The sequence below is a fragment of the Anguilla rostrata genome, chromosome 8 (genome assembly GCF_018555375.3).
Source record: "Anguilla rostrata isolate EN2019 chromosome 8, ASM1855537v3, whole genome shotgun sequence".
Classification (NCBI taxonomy): domain Eukaryota; kingdom Metazoa; phylum Chordata; class Actinopteri; order Anguilliformes; family Anguillidae; genus Anguilla; species Anguilla rostrata.
The window spans coordinates 35234255-35248524 of record NC_057940.1 but is presented as its reverse complement, the minus strand read 5'-3'; the positions used below and the strand labels follow the sequence as shown (position 1 = coordinate 35248524).

The window sequence follows — 14270 nt, the reverse complement described above, 5'->3', positions numbered from 1 at the left end:
AAGCTATCATATTGCATAAGAATGATTCCTCCGGTGAATCAGCGCCTTAGATCAGCTTTAGCCAGCAGCTCACTGGACTGCCAAATGAGAAAGAATGCTAGCTACCCGTTTACATATGAAAGGACACGTGTACTACTGTTCAATCTAGAAAACTGATAGCAGGTCATTTCAATGAAAAACTGGGCATCCAATTACAGCATGAAAGACTGAAGAAAATGTTGGGGGGAGAAGGGGGGAGGGGTGGAATGAAAAGTACTTCAAAAAAATCTCTTTTCATATCTTTACAATGAGGGACAAGGTGCATGAAAACCTATCAAGAAAATTGCACAGCGAGAGGAGAAGCTCAGGAGGAAATGTAGGTCAGTAATCAAACGCACTGACCAGAGGAGAAACTGGGTTCGAAAACATGCTTCAATCAGAAAATCACTGCACACTCTGAACAGGCTCCCACGGATATTCCCTGAGCACCGGACAGGACCTGACCTCATAGTTTCCATTTAATATGGAAATCAGATTGCTCAGCTAAGCCTAAATTTTAAGGCCTCTGAAACATGCAGTATCTCAAACAAATGAGTATTTCACAACGTAAAGCCTGGATCTTTCCCTGTTCTAGTGAATTCTTTGGGTGCCTTTTGCGTAGTTTATATACTGTATGCTATACAATGACAAAGAAAACAGCTTTTTTGAAGAGGGGAGCAGCATTTGAAGTGCTGTTTGTTCTCAGCCACATACCTAAGATAATCGAACACTGTTATGCAGTACGCTTGTTTCTCAGAATGTCCTGGCACCATATTTCTCTCCAGGCAGCCTCATTCAGCTCGCCTGCTGAAAAGAAGGCATCACAGTTTCCTTACAGCTTCCTCCACTTTCATCGTAGCACGATTGATCACACAGAGCGACGAACACACCTTCCACGAAGGCCAAAAACATATCCCTAGGGTGCACAGCCCTGTGGTACGCAGATGCTGTGTAGTTCCTGAGCCTCTTTAAGGCAGGAGAGGGCGGTGCACTTCATTCTCATTCTGTCCCAGCTTTCAATCTCTCCACAACACTTTAGTCACACCCCAGCTATACATTAAACTGAATTTAAACAGACCGGATGTTTATAAAACGTTAATTCTTTTTTTTTTTTATTACTGGCTGATATTCTATTTAAAAAATATATATTATTACCATGCAAATTTTATATAAAACAATGCAAACGTTAGGGGTTAACTTCAATACATGTAAACAGACAGAAAAACATTTTCTTAAAGTACAGTAATTTCAACTAAACTCTCAACAGTAATTGCTAGTGCTCTATATTACCTCAGCAAATACAAGTGCTCGAGAAACTGTAACTGCCGACAACTGATTTGATTTAAACTCAGAATAAGAAACTTCTTCTGACTCTGTAATAAGTCTTACATATATGTACAGACAGGTGACAAATTTAAGGAAAAACCTGAATAAATGAGTGGAGAAACAAAACTAATGCAAATGCTTCCATACAGGTGCACTGCATGATACAATTAAGCAATTAATATCCTAACATGCTCTGTGGAACATATAAAAATGCTGAGCAGGCCCAGTTGACCCCGATTTTGAATCAACATGGTAAGAGGAAAAGATCTAAGTGAATTTGAAAGAGGGTTAATTATTGGGGCAAGGATTGCAGGAGCTTCAGGCACAGACTGCTCAACTGGCAAGTGTTTCAATAGGAACAGTAACTAAAATTACATCTGCATTTAGATCTATGGGAAACGCATCAGTAAATAGGGTCAGAAATTGTGGTTGAAAGCACACATTCGATGACCGTGATACCGTGATGCAATATGTAAAGAAAAACAGAAGAGCAACCCCTCTTCAGGTGACTGAGAATGTCAATGCAGGGCGTGATCAGACTGTGTCAGCAAGAACAGTCCGTCAACAACTACATAGAGAGGGATATTATAGTAGGGTAGCAGTGCATAAACCCTAACATGATTTTGGACCGACATGTTAGACAGCACTATCCACCACCATCATCATAACGCCAAATAACTTTTGGAAGAATAGTCCAGTACAGTTCCAGAGATTTGTAGAATCTATGCCAAGGCACAATAAAGCTGTTCTGGTGGCTCATAGTGGGCCAAAACCTCACTAAGAGACTTTATGTTGGTTTTTCCTTTAATTTGTCACCCGTCTGTGTGTACAGTATATAATGCGTAAATAGTATGTAGTTAAGCAATCTTCTGGGTTTATCAAAAACAACGTGCAGTTGAGTATCAGAAAGCCAGGCTGTGCAGTTTCTGGGTGGCTCACCCCAACCACTGCTCTGTAATTTAGACGATTTACGCATTAAAAAGCCAGTCAGCCTGCGCAAACCCCATACTGCATCTGCACGGCATGATGTCCATAAACTTGACCCTCAGTCCGCTGCAATGTACAATTTTACAGTTTTTATTTTCTGTACAGTAGTTTTTACATCTGAGCCATTAACAGAAGAAAGTTAATCATTCCCTTGCAAGATAAAAACCGTAAAAGTGCACGGCTTCCAGTGGACAGAAATTTTACAAAAATCCTTGAAGTAACTGCGGATATAAGCACGTACGACAAGACCTAAACGCTACCAGTGCCTGAACATCTAAACCGACAGCCTTCTAATACGAATTCAAATTGCAGTTTGTGATAATGTCCTTCTACGGCGATGGGTGTACTGAAACAAGCAATCACATTAAAGGACCCTCATTACAGTACACGTTGATTACGAGACGGCCAATTGCTCAGCCATGCCACATCTGGAAGCATGACAAGATGACTGAGATCTTAAAAAGAGAGTATCCCAGCATGGCAGTAACCGTGGCAATAACTGTAGAAGATAACCGCGGAGCATTAATGATTTCATTTATTCTCAAACACACAATCAAGGCAGATGGATGGAGAGAAAACAGTCTACGCAGGGAAATGGCTAAATAAAAGCAATAACAAAAGAATACCAATAATAATGAAAATAATTCACATTGCAGAACTTTTCACTGGCTGAAAAAAAAAAAAAAATTTTGCCATACTAATAAAGTGGAAATGATTCCAAATAAATAACTAATTCTCCATATGCTGTAGATCCAATATTGTGTCATATCATAGTGCTGTTACTGCAAAAAGGCAGATGACGCTGTCTGTCTCACTGTGAGAATCAAGGTCAGCTTTGGCAGGATTTACGCCACTATAACACTCCATTGCAAGCGCCCCCTTTTGTCAAAGATCTCCCACACAGGTCACACTAAAGAAGCATCCAGGACTCTCGGAGCTGGGGTCAGCCAGGAAGAGTTATTCCCTCAGAGCAGGATTCTATTAGTCAGGTCTGATTCATCACGCACAATGCCGCTCTGCACATCGTGGAGAGGAAGGGGAACTATGCAGGGCTACACTAAGAGCAGGAGCTAAAAGGAGAGACGGGGCGCTCGGATGGTCCCTGCGATTGGTTGAGCGGCAGGCCTCCAAACCGGGGACAAACCTGACTCAGAGAGGGAGGAGCGCTGTCCCGCCAGGCCATTGGGTACTGTACCATTGACTTTTCTCTGTTGGTCCTCCCACGTCACTTCTGATGCAAACCAGAGAAGGAAACATAGCTGGTCACATGCCACGCCAAAAACCGGCAGACAACCCATGTAATGCTCAAAGGGGACATGCCAAATAGAAATGCTCCACCCATTATGTGTGTTTAAAAGAGTAACTTATGCTGTATAAGTCATATATTTAATAGCCATAATTAACCTTCTACACCCTTTTCTAGTCAATATATTGAAACTAATTGGGTCAAACAGCTTGTGGGAATACAGTCTTACTGCTTAAGGCAATATGTAATAGTATCCTTCCACAAAAGTCTTTAAAATGCTCATTAATTTGCAAACAAGATTTTTTTCCTCTCGTTATTTTAATTATTAAAGCTGAGAAAAGTTGAACTCTATGTTTGTTCTGATGCAATGGCAAACATTAGGAGCCCCTGCTCTCTATCACACCGCCTCTGCACACAGCCAAGGGAGCCCGCAGCCATCACGGCTAATGGATCTGAGTTTCACAGACCGTAACAGTTCCCCGTTGCCCAAGGCACTTTCATTATGCAACAACGACGCCTTCGCCGCAAGCACAATCAGAAACTTATCTCGTTACGACAAAATTGTGGAAACGTATATCGTACGTTGTTCTTTATTTTAACTTTAATAATCTTAAGGGACTACTGGCATGGTTTGTTTGTGTAAAAATCCATAGCCCTTTTTCTCGAGTGGAATTATTCTCCGAGAGTGAACACACTCAAGTGAATCATCAAGCATGCATTTGTTCAGTAATTGATGGTGTCAGTGCGCACACACCATAATAATAGTAGGAAACATAAGCTAAGTTATCCTATTAGTCATTTTACGGAAATGTATTTATAGACTTCAACTGGTTATTAATAATTGGCTTTGGCCATTTTGCAACGTGGGCTAGAAAATGGGTGCTGAAAGAAAAAAGACACAGATCCTCTATTTCAGCACTTTAAACAAGAACAGCTCCTGTCTGAGAAAACAAAATGTGAGTTTTCTGCCCTCTGCAGGTCAACATCTGCAAGTGCTCCTCCATGCTTATTAAAGCGGAGTCCAGCCATACCGTACCATTTTCACTGCATTTGAGGCATTTAGCAGATGCTCTTATCCAGAGCAACTTTACATTCCTCTCATACAATCCATTACACAGATGGATATTTACTGAAGCAATTAAGGTTAAGCACCTTACTCAAGGGTACAATGGCAAACTTGGCATCGAATAAAGTAATACTCCTCTGGCTACAAGCAAGCTTCTTCAAAATACTGAAATGTAATAACTTCCTGCATATTGCTGAATATTGGAGAAACAATATTAGATTCAAGGTAGGTATAATTGTTGACATAAATTTAAACCATAACAGTTACATCTCACTCTTAATTTGGATGCAAAAGGAGGTTACACATAGAACTGTATACAGTTTCAACAAATTAAATCTATTTATTTTAAAAAATAACACTAATACTACTGGTTAAAAACACAAAATAAATTACTGTAATACACATGTACATAATGACTGAGGTTTTGTCATATTTTCATAAAGGTACAATGTGCATACTAAGAAGCTTTATCTTTAGCAAAATTATACAGCTGGCAGGTACTGCTCTAATTTACTACACAAAATCACACACTAGGGAAAGCCAGTCTAGCCTCCACAGATAGCAGCATGCTGCACTATAGCTCTAGACCATTTCTCTACAGCCACACTCAGTCAGAAGAACTTGCCTTTTCTCCCAGTAACAGGACCCTGGGGCTTTGCATATTCTTAATGGTGTTATGAAACAGACAGTAAAATTAATGAGGAGCCCTTGAGCAGAAGAGGACATGTCATGCAAGAGAACCATCCACACGTACGCACACAAGCATTCAAGCACGTATCACACATACTCATAAACAGAAAACAAGCACACAAGCGCACACATACACACACTCGTGCGCACACATGCGCACACAGGCACACACACATATGCAACATATGCAATGACACGCACACACACACTCCCTCACACACTCTCACACACACACACACACACACACAGAAAATGTCAGTTCGGAAAAGAAGGCAATTTCTGTTTCCCTGAAAAGGAATGGGAATAATACAACCCTTGTGTCAAAGCCTACTGTCAAAACTTTCCCACAATCCTACATTGCTGTACAATAGGTCAGATAGGTACTACTCTTTCTAGCTGAGTAAGGTGGCCGGGGGTGAGAGTTAAGCCCCTCCTACTCTGAGACACACCTGGCAGAGATGCCTGTCGTGGGAGGGGCTTGGGGGATTGAGGCTCCTCCACTGCATGCATGGTGGGCAGGGTCAGTAAATGGAGAAAACGGTTACACAGACATGACAGGCCTTTCAGTGGAGTGCTATGGAGACAGCTGTGAATGAATGTGAAAAATTCAGTAGCGGATGCATTCAATGCACAACAATAAAGTTCTAAAATGGAAACTATGCTCAACTGTATACACTCAGGAAAAAGGCTACCAGTGGTAGAGTACTTGTCTTTGGTGTGTCGCTTCAAGAAATAATGGAACTGACCAATACAGACCAAAGTAAATTAATATGCACTATCCAATTACTAATGATGCAGTAACTCCAGAACCTGTGTATGGTTGCATTTTATTTAGAAATTAAACACCAAGGCTAAATATTAAACCACACCATGAATGGTTATTTAGCATGACTAAATGGCTATGTAATGCATCCTAGGTGAGCTCATCAAACTGAACTATTATTTCTAAATGTTGTTTTGAATTGTTAAAGTTCTCCTCACTAAGAGACAGACCTAGCTCAGAAGCCTGCAGTGGGAGGGATTTTGGCAGTTGAGGCTTCTCTTCTGCATGTTCAGTGGATGGGTTCAGTAGATGGAGAAGATGGTGACAAAGACATGACAGACATTACATGAATGAATACACAGAATACAACGGAAGCAGCAGAGGACAGTAACTTGTTTGCAGTATTATTTTTAACTTTAGGTTGGAGATAAGACTCTTCTCACTCTAAGACACACCTGGCACAGATTCTGGATTTGGGTGGGGTTTAGGCAGTTGAGGCTCCTCCTCTGAATGTGCTGTTGGCGGGGTCAGTAAATGGAGAAGACGGCAACAAAGATGTGACAGACAAGGCATGACATGAGGTAAAAAAGAGAAAGTAAAAAGAATCCAGCAGCTGGGCCGTTTAATGTCCTTGCTTTAGTATTTTCAAATACTACTTCAGCCATTCAAAAACCCATCAATTTAACAACAAAAAGCCAGTTCCTTTCCAGTTTGGAAAAGTAAATTGTCCCTCATGACTCTCTGCTTAGCCACGTGCTTTCAAGAAAGCTGTACAGCAGGTCTGGAACATACTGCTGCTGAGTACCCAACAGTGACACGCAACTGTCCATATAGACCTACAGGACAGCTAGCATCAATATGATGAACAGCAAACAATATAACTCAGTGATGACGCTTGCCTGTGAGCACCTTGCAGTGAATACGCATACTGTAATACAGCGAGAACTCAGGGAACTCTGGCTAAATGAATCCCTTTCTGTTTGCGGTGTCAGTACAAATACAGATATTCTGTAGTCACTGTGTTGTAGGAGCAGCCCCACAGGACAAAGCCAATGTGGATTTCCAGTTGTACTGTATATGCCAAAGATCAGGGTAAAACATCAGTGTAGCACTGTAACATCAGTGTCACAGCAACCAGTCTGTATCTCTGATGTACACCTTTCCTCCCATAACTGCCCTAGACTGTTCATTGGGTGTGGAGGGTAAAGACTCCTCCCACCTGGAACAGATGTCTGTTGTTGGAAGGGCTGAGGGGGTTCAGACTCTCCACTTGCATGAGTGGTGGGCGGTGTCAGTAGATTGCGGAGCTGGTCACGAAGACTTGACAGATACTGGCCTAAGACGATTACATATCAAAATGCAATGGAGGCAGCGGAAAACAAGATAAAGCATCAACTAGATGAGATTGTCTTGTCAATTTTTTCTGCCAAATTCAGAATCAGAAATTGGGTTTATTAACTCCTTGCTGTGCCGCCTGTACCCATGCAAGGATCAGTGCCAGCTTTCATCTAAAGCATTTGCCTTTGAGCCAGAAAACAGCAGTAACCAGAAGAACCCTGGCCACCAACAGTGGGATGGGGTGGGGTCCCACTCTTATTGACTCCCAGTTACACTGTAGAGTACAATACTCACCTAATGTTAATGTTATATATGTTTGGTGTTTACATAATTTAAAAAATATTTTTTAAATAATTTTTTATAGCTATTGTTTGATAAATAGGTGCTACATTTGGCACACCATCTTCAACTTTGGATAACTAAATTTCAAGTATAATGATAGTTTCCTAAGAGGCTATCATTAGACAAGAAACTAACTAGCTAACAAAAACAGTTTTCCATACAATTTAACCCTATCAAAGCTACAGGAAGCTTGACAGTTACCTGTAGTTAACTAGACGGCTATCACAATCAGTCAAGAACAATTTGGCCAGAAGCATAATCCACTACCACAACTAATTCTAAGGGAAACTCGTTGATAGCCTGGTATATTGGAAACTTCATTTTTTCTACAGTAAATACTGCAGGAGTGCTATGATTTAACTACTACTGGTTGCTACTGGATTTGCGGTTTCAAGTTTTTAATTGGGCGGGAAGGGTGAAGGCAACACAAGGGCACACATGGAGGACCAAGCCTCTGACACTAAGGCAAACCTGGCTCAAATGATTGTTGTGGGAGGGTTTTGGCAGGTTCAGGTTCCTCCACTGTTTGTGCTGTGGGCGGGGTCAGTAAATGGAGAAGATGGTCATCAAGACACAACAGATTTTGACTAATAAGACATTAGAAAACAACGTGAAAATAGAGGTGAAAAGAAAAAATCAACAGGCCATGCTTTCACATGTTCCTGTCCTATTGTTTTCAGATGGTGCCCTTCCTTGCCACACATACCTCGTGCAAGGATCACCGCAACTAAGGCACTACCCTATGAGCCAGATTTTGTGAAATGCAGGCCCCACGGCACTCATGATCAAAAAAAAAAAAACTATAGAAAGATATTAGCATTTTAAAGAAATATTGTTCTTAAATATTATACAGGTAGGGCACTTCACTCACAAAGGCATCCAAACCAATCTTGTTGTAGCTGCCAAGTAATTATTGATCGGAATCACAGCATACTACCAAACCTGATATTATAACCCTTTTTGACACTGTCATCACTCAAGCCTAGTCTCTTGGAAACTTTCCAATTGCCATAATGTTTTAAGATCAGCCAATCACAGTCGCTACTGGATTTTAGGGGGCTGTACCGTTAATTGAGTTGGCAGGGTTAAGGCTCCTCCCACTTTAACACACACCTGGCACAGATGGGGCTTGTGAGAAGGGATCAGGCTCTTCACTTGTAGGAGCTGTGGGCGGTGTCAGTAGATTTACAAGTTGGTCACGAAGACTTGACAGGTATGTGCCTAAATATTGTACAAATCAGGATGGCCGGAGGCAGCAGAGGGCAAAAGAAAAATTCAGTGAGGTGAGTTTGTTCGGTTTCCCTGCTGTATTACTTTCAAGCGGTACTAAGGTTTGGTATTGGCAGTTGAACCTGTTAATTCACCCAATTCCATACAATGACCGATGCATCTGAAGCATGTGGACTCCTCAGATACAGTCACCTTTAAATCTATGACTAACAACTGGAGCCCTTATCAACTTAAGTCTACACAACCTATGGTGGGATGAAGCCAGTCAAGGCATATCAGATTACATCAGCTAACATCATAACCCAGCCTCAAACCTGCAATCGCTATGCTAAAGGGTCCAACCTTTACATTTGCTAATATTGACTGAGCCACTTGGAAGCCCCCTGAAACCAGTGGAATTTTAGGATTCCTCTGTAGTATGCTTAGATTTTTCAAGGGAAACATTACACCAAAATACATCATGCCAGCAAGGAAACAAATCATTTTACATATATAGCTAGCTAGCTATAACAAATGTTACATTCAACATACCATATACAAGTTTGGCACGCTACGTATAAATTATGATTTTTTTTCTCAGAAGTCAATCAATCATTAATAAGATAATTACCTAACTAGTGGATTTCTGAGCAACTACCCTAAACCATAGCTACCACAATCTGTTTACATCTATTTCCATTACGCTTCATTCAGAACAACAACAACCTCAGCTTCTAGGTTTCCAACACCAATTAATTCTTGATCAGTATCACAACACACCACCACCTCATCTTCTTTCACAATGGAAACTTAATATTTAATATCTTTTAACTATTTAATAATAACTTCAAATTTCATATCTCATTTCCGTATCTCATTTCTCATTTCCGTAACTGTTACGGTATGCAACCTCAATTTAAGCTGCTATAGTCAAAGCTATAATGGCATTCTCCACAGGATCCATTCACAGTCAATATAAGATGCTTCTGTATTTTAAATGGTCCAGCTGTTAATGTGGTAGGGTGGGTCATGGCTTCTTACACTAAGTCACACCTGGCTCAAATGCTTGCTTTGGGGAAGGCTTGGGGGGTTCCAGCTCCTTCTCTGTGTGAGGGGATAGTAAATGTTTAAGATGATTATAATGGAACACTCTGTCATTAGAACACTCATATCTTGGGACTATCAAATGTCACATGTCATTTCCACTACTGTGTTGTAATACTGAATCTCATTTTAGGTAGATTCATATAGTTTTATGGTACACATAGCTGGTTTTCTCAAATTTACCAGAGAAATGCCATCACCATCCAACACTACTATTCTTCAGTCAGAGCATAAGAGGGTTCAGCTGTTAATATGGTGGGGAGGGTCATTACTAAAACTAAAGCTAACCTGGCTCAAATGCTTGTTGAGGGAGGGATTGAGGGAGTTCAAGTTGCTCCTCTGTTTGTACTGTGGGCATAGTGAGTAAATAGAGATGGCTATGAAGACAAGACATACTTTTGACGATTATGCAAACACATCAGAACAGGTAGGTAGCAGAGGTAAAAATGGATGTGCATTTCGTATCCATTACATCCAAAGAGAGGGAGATTTTTTAAAAATCAATCTTTCTCTCCAATTACTCTGGGCAAAAGGTACCACAACGTACACTATATGACCAAACATATGTGGACACCCCTTGGTCTGGGGCTGTTTTTCATGATTTAGGCTAGGCCCCTTAGTTCCAGTGAAGGCAAATCTTTATGCAATGACATTCTAGACGATTCTGTGCTTCCAATTTTGCGGCAACAGTTCGGGGAAGGCCCTTTCCTATTTCAGCATGACAATGCTCCCAGGCACACAGTGAGGTCCATATAAAAATGGTTTTGTCAAGATTGGTGTGGAAGAACTCGACTGGCCTGCACAGAGGCCTGACCTCAATTCCATCCAACACCTTTCGGACCAATTGGAAAGCTAACAGCGAGCCAGGCCTAATCGCCCAATCAGTGTCCGTCCTCACTAATGCTCTTCTGGCTCAATGGAAGCAATCCCTGCAGCAATTCTCCAACATCTAGTATAAAGCCTTCCCAGAAGAGTGGAGCTTGTTATAGCACCAAGGGGTGGACCAACACCACACTAATGCCCATAATTTTGGGAGAGATTTTGGCTGTCAGGTGTCCTATATGTAAAGTCCACTTTGTGGGTTTAACTGTTCATTTGAAGGAGAGGGCTAAGTCTTCTAACGCTAAGACACAATTGGCACAGATGGTGGTTTTTCAAGGAGTTGAGTGGGTTCAGATTCCTCCATTGCATTTTTTGTGGGTGGGGCCAGTAGATTTAGAAGATGTTTAGAAATCATGATGAATTTGAGGAATACAAACAAGAATACAATGTAGTTACTGTAGATTATACTTTTTGTAAATTACAGTAGTAGAATCTTCAGATGTAAGACACACCTGGCACAGATGCAGGTTGTGGGAGGGGTTGAGGGAATTCAGGGTCTTTACTTGCATGAGCCCCAAGCAGAGTCAGTAGGTGCTCAATTTGGCCGTGGACACTTGACAGATATTTTCCTGAAATAATTACACATGATAATTCTGTTGGCAAAAGGAAGGTTGAACTACATGGAGGCTCCCTGAAAGAACTGGAATTTTAGAAGTCTCCTCTAAAATAGAATTTTTAAGGAAAGCAGGCATTTATTCAATTGAAATAGTGTCCAATATGAGTTTACAAAAAAGAAAAAAAGTTTCTCACTTGCTGCCTTGCAAGCGTCAACAGATATTACAGTCAATAAACTATCTTTAGCAAGTTTAGCTAACTACATTTCAATTACAGTCCATCCATCCATTATCTATACCCGCTTATTCTCGAATCAGGGCCGTGTGAGGTGCTGGAGCCTATCCTAGCATGCATAGGGCAAGAGGCAGGAGTACACCCTGGACAGTTTGCCAGTCCATCACAGGGCACACACACAATTCACTCACACACTCATACCTAAGGGCAATTTAACCTGCATGTCTTTCAATTATTGTGATTAAGATATTTTGCTCAGAAACCACTGTATATTCCTACTTAGCTAGCTAGCAGCAAACAGTTCCCAAACCAACTTACCTTATCAAGAGATGAAACTAAACAGCTAGCTGGTGGATAACTATCAGAATCAGCTTGCAACTAAAAAAAATCATTTTACCGACATTTTACATTTCACTCAAAACAAGAACCTCAGCTATTAGGTATCCCGTGCTATCCAATTCTTGATCTGAATCACAACACACTACCACAGCGTCTTCTACAGGGAACAACCCTTTCACACTACTGTCTTTAAAATTCTTATCTTAGAAGTGTCATATGGTAACATATGCCACTTACACTACTGTGTTCTAATACTGAATCTAATTTTGGCAGATTCATAGTTATATGCTACACACAGCTGATTCTATCCAATTTACTGGAGAATTACCATCACCATCCAACACTATTATGGCATTTTCCAGACAGAGCATAAGAGGGTTCACAGCTGTTAATATGGTGGGGAGGGTCATTACTAACACTAAGGCAAACCTGGCTCAAACGCTTGTTGAGGGAGGGATTGGGGGGGTTCAGGTTGCTCCTCTGTTTGTGCTGTGGGCATAGTGAGTAAATAGAGGCGGCTATGAAGACAAGACAGACTTTTGACGAATATGGAAACACATCAGAATACAACGGGGCACAGCAAAATGTTCAGTGATAAATCAGATCTGAAGGCGTTCATTCGGTCCCTATTGGGCTCATATGTACTCGGTTAGACTCAAATTAACCCTTGGACATTTTACTGTGAGGTACCACAGTAAAAATCAGATAGATGTGTTTTCATATGATCCGGTATAATTATTTTCAGATGATGCAATTTTATCTCACTCTCTTTGTATCCAATTATCCTGGTGCAAAATGTACCAAAAGATAAATGTAAAGAAGACTTCTTCAGTCTACTTTAGAATTGCCTTCACCATTCACAGCTATAATAGAATTCTGCAGGACTGGATTTCAGTGGGTTAAAGTGTTCATTCAGAGGAGAGGAGACTAGGGATCGTAACACTAAGACACACCTGGCACAGATGGCGGTTTTTGAAGGGACTGAGTGGGTTCAGGCTCCTCCATTGCATTTTCTGTGGGTGGGGCCAGTAGATGTAGGAGATGGTAATAAAGGCATGATGAATTTTAGCGGAATACAAACACACACAAGATTACCATGCAGGTAGAATGTACTTTTTAAATGTTACTGTGTTACTATCTTCAGATGTGAGACACACCTGTCACAGATGCAGGTTGTGGGAGGGGTTGAGGGGATTCAGGCTCTTTACTTGCATGAGCCCCAAGCCGTGTCAGTAGATGTTCAATTTGGCCATGGACACTTGACAGATATTTGCCTGAAATAATTACATGATAATTCTGTTGGCAAAAGGCTGAACTACTTGTAAACAAGGCTGAACTACTTGGAAGCTCCCTGAACAAATTTTGGAATTAAAATAGTATTTTTAAGGAAAGCAGACATTTAACCAATTGCAATAGTGCCCATTATATGTTAGCAAGTAAAACAAAATGTTCAAGTTTGGCTAACGACATTTCAATTATTGTGATTATGATATTTTGCTTAGAGACTAATGTAGATTCTTACTTAGCTAGCTAGTTGCAAAAACAGCTTCCGAGCCAACTTACCTCATCAAAGCTAGATGAAACTAAACAGCTAGCTGGTGGTTAACTATGAAAATAAGCTATTAGATCTCCAGCACTATTGAACACTTTATCAGATTCACAACACACTACCATAGCCTCTTCTATGGGTAATAACACCTTTCACACTACTGTCTTTCAAACTCATATCTTGGAAGTGTCATATGGTAACATATGCCATTTCCACTACTGTGTTCTAATATTGGATATAGTTTTTGGTAGAATCAGTGTTAAGAGTTTTATATGCTACAAATAGCTGACTTGCTCTAATGAACGGGAGAATTGCCATCACCATCCAACTCTGCTATTCACCAGACAGAGCATGAGAGGGTTCAGCTGTTAATATAGTGGGGAGGGTCATTACTAACACTAAGGCTAACCTGGCTCAAACGCTTGTTGAGGTAGGGATTGAGGGAGTTCAGGTTGCTCCTCTGTTTGTGCTGTGGGCATAGTGAGTAAGCAGAGATGGCTATGAAGACAGACAGACCTGACTAATATGCAAACACATTAGGTTACAATGGCATACAGTACTGTAATATTCAGTGTTAAATAAGCTCTTAAGGAATACATTTGATCCCTATTTGACTCATGTG

General features: G+C 40.8%; 1 protein-coding gene across 36 annotated transcripts in view; it reads right to left on the bottom strand.

The window, feature by feature from the left end:
• The window catches only part of LOC135261523 (regulating synaptic membrane exocytosis protein 2-like), a 161520-nt gene that overhangs the window by 44985 nt on the left and 102265 nt on the right, over positions 1-14270 (bottom strand). For 26 of the 36 annotated variants that reach the window (XM_064347905.1, XM_064347906.1, XM_064347887.1 and 23 more), the window contains 13 exons: positions 14058-14117; positions 13257-13373; positions 13053-13112; positions 12529-12588; positions 10039-10089; positions 8890-8997; positions 8248-8307; positions 7316-7432; positions 6552-6611; positions 6327-6377; positions 5783-5833; positions 5269-5307; positions 3476-3562 (listed from right to left, as the gene is read on the bottom strand). The exons of 3 other annotated variants lie outside the window; for them this stretch is intronic. In XM_064347905.1, coding sequence (XP_064203975.1) covers positions 3476-3562; positions 5269-5307; positions 5783-5833; positions 6327-6377; positions 6552-6611; positions 7316-7432; positions 8248-8307; positions 8890-8997; positions 10039-10089; positions 12529-12588; positions 13053-13112; positions 13257-13373; positions 14058-14117 — 921 coding nt within the window. Of the gene's footprint in view, positions 1-3475; positions 3563-5268; positions 5308-5782; positions 5834-6326; positions 6378-6551; positions 6612-7315; positions 7433-8247; positions 8308-8889; positions 8998-10038; positions 10090-10377; positions 13225-13256; positions 13374-14057; positions 14118-14270 lie in introns of those variants that run through there. 7 more of the 36 variants (XM_064347898.1, XM_064347900.1, XM_064347903.1 and 4 more) reach the window with 6 other exon arrangements.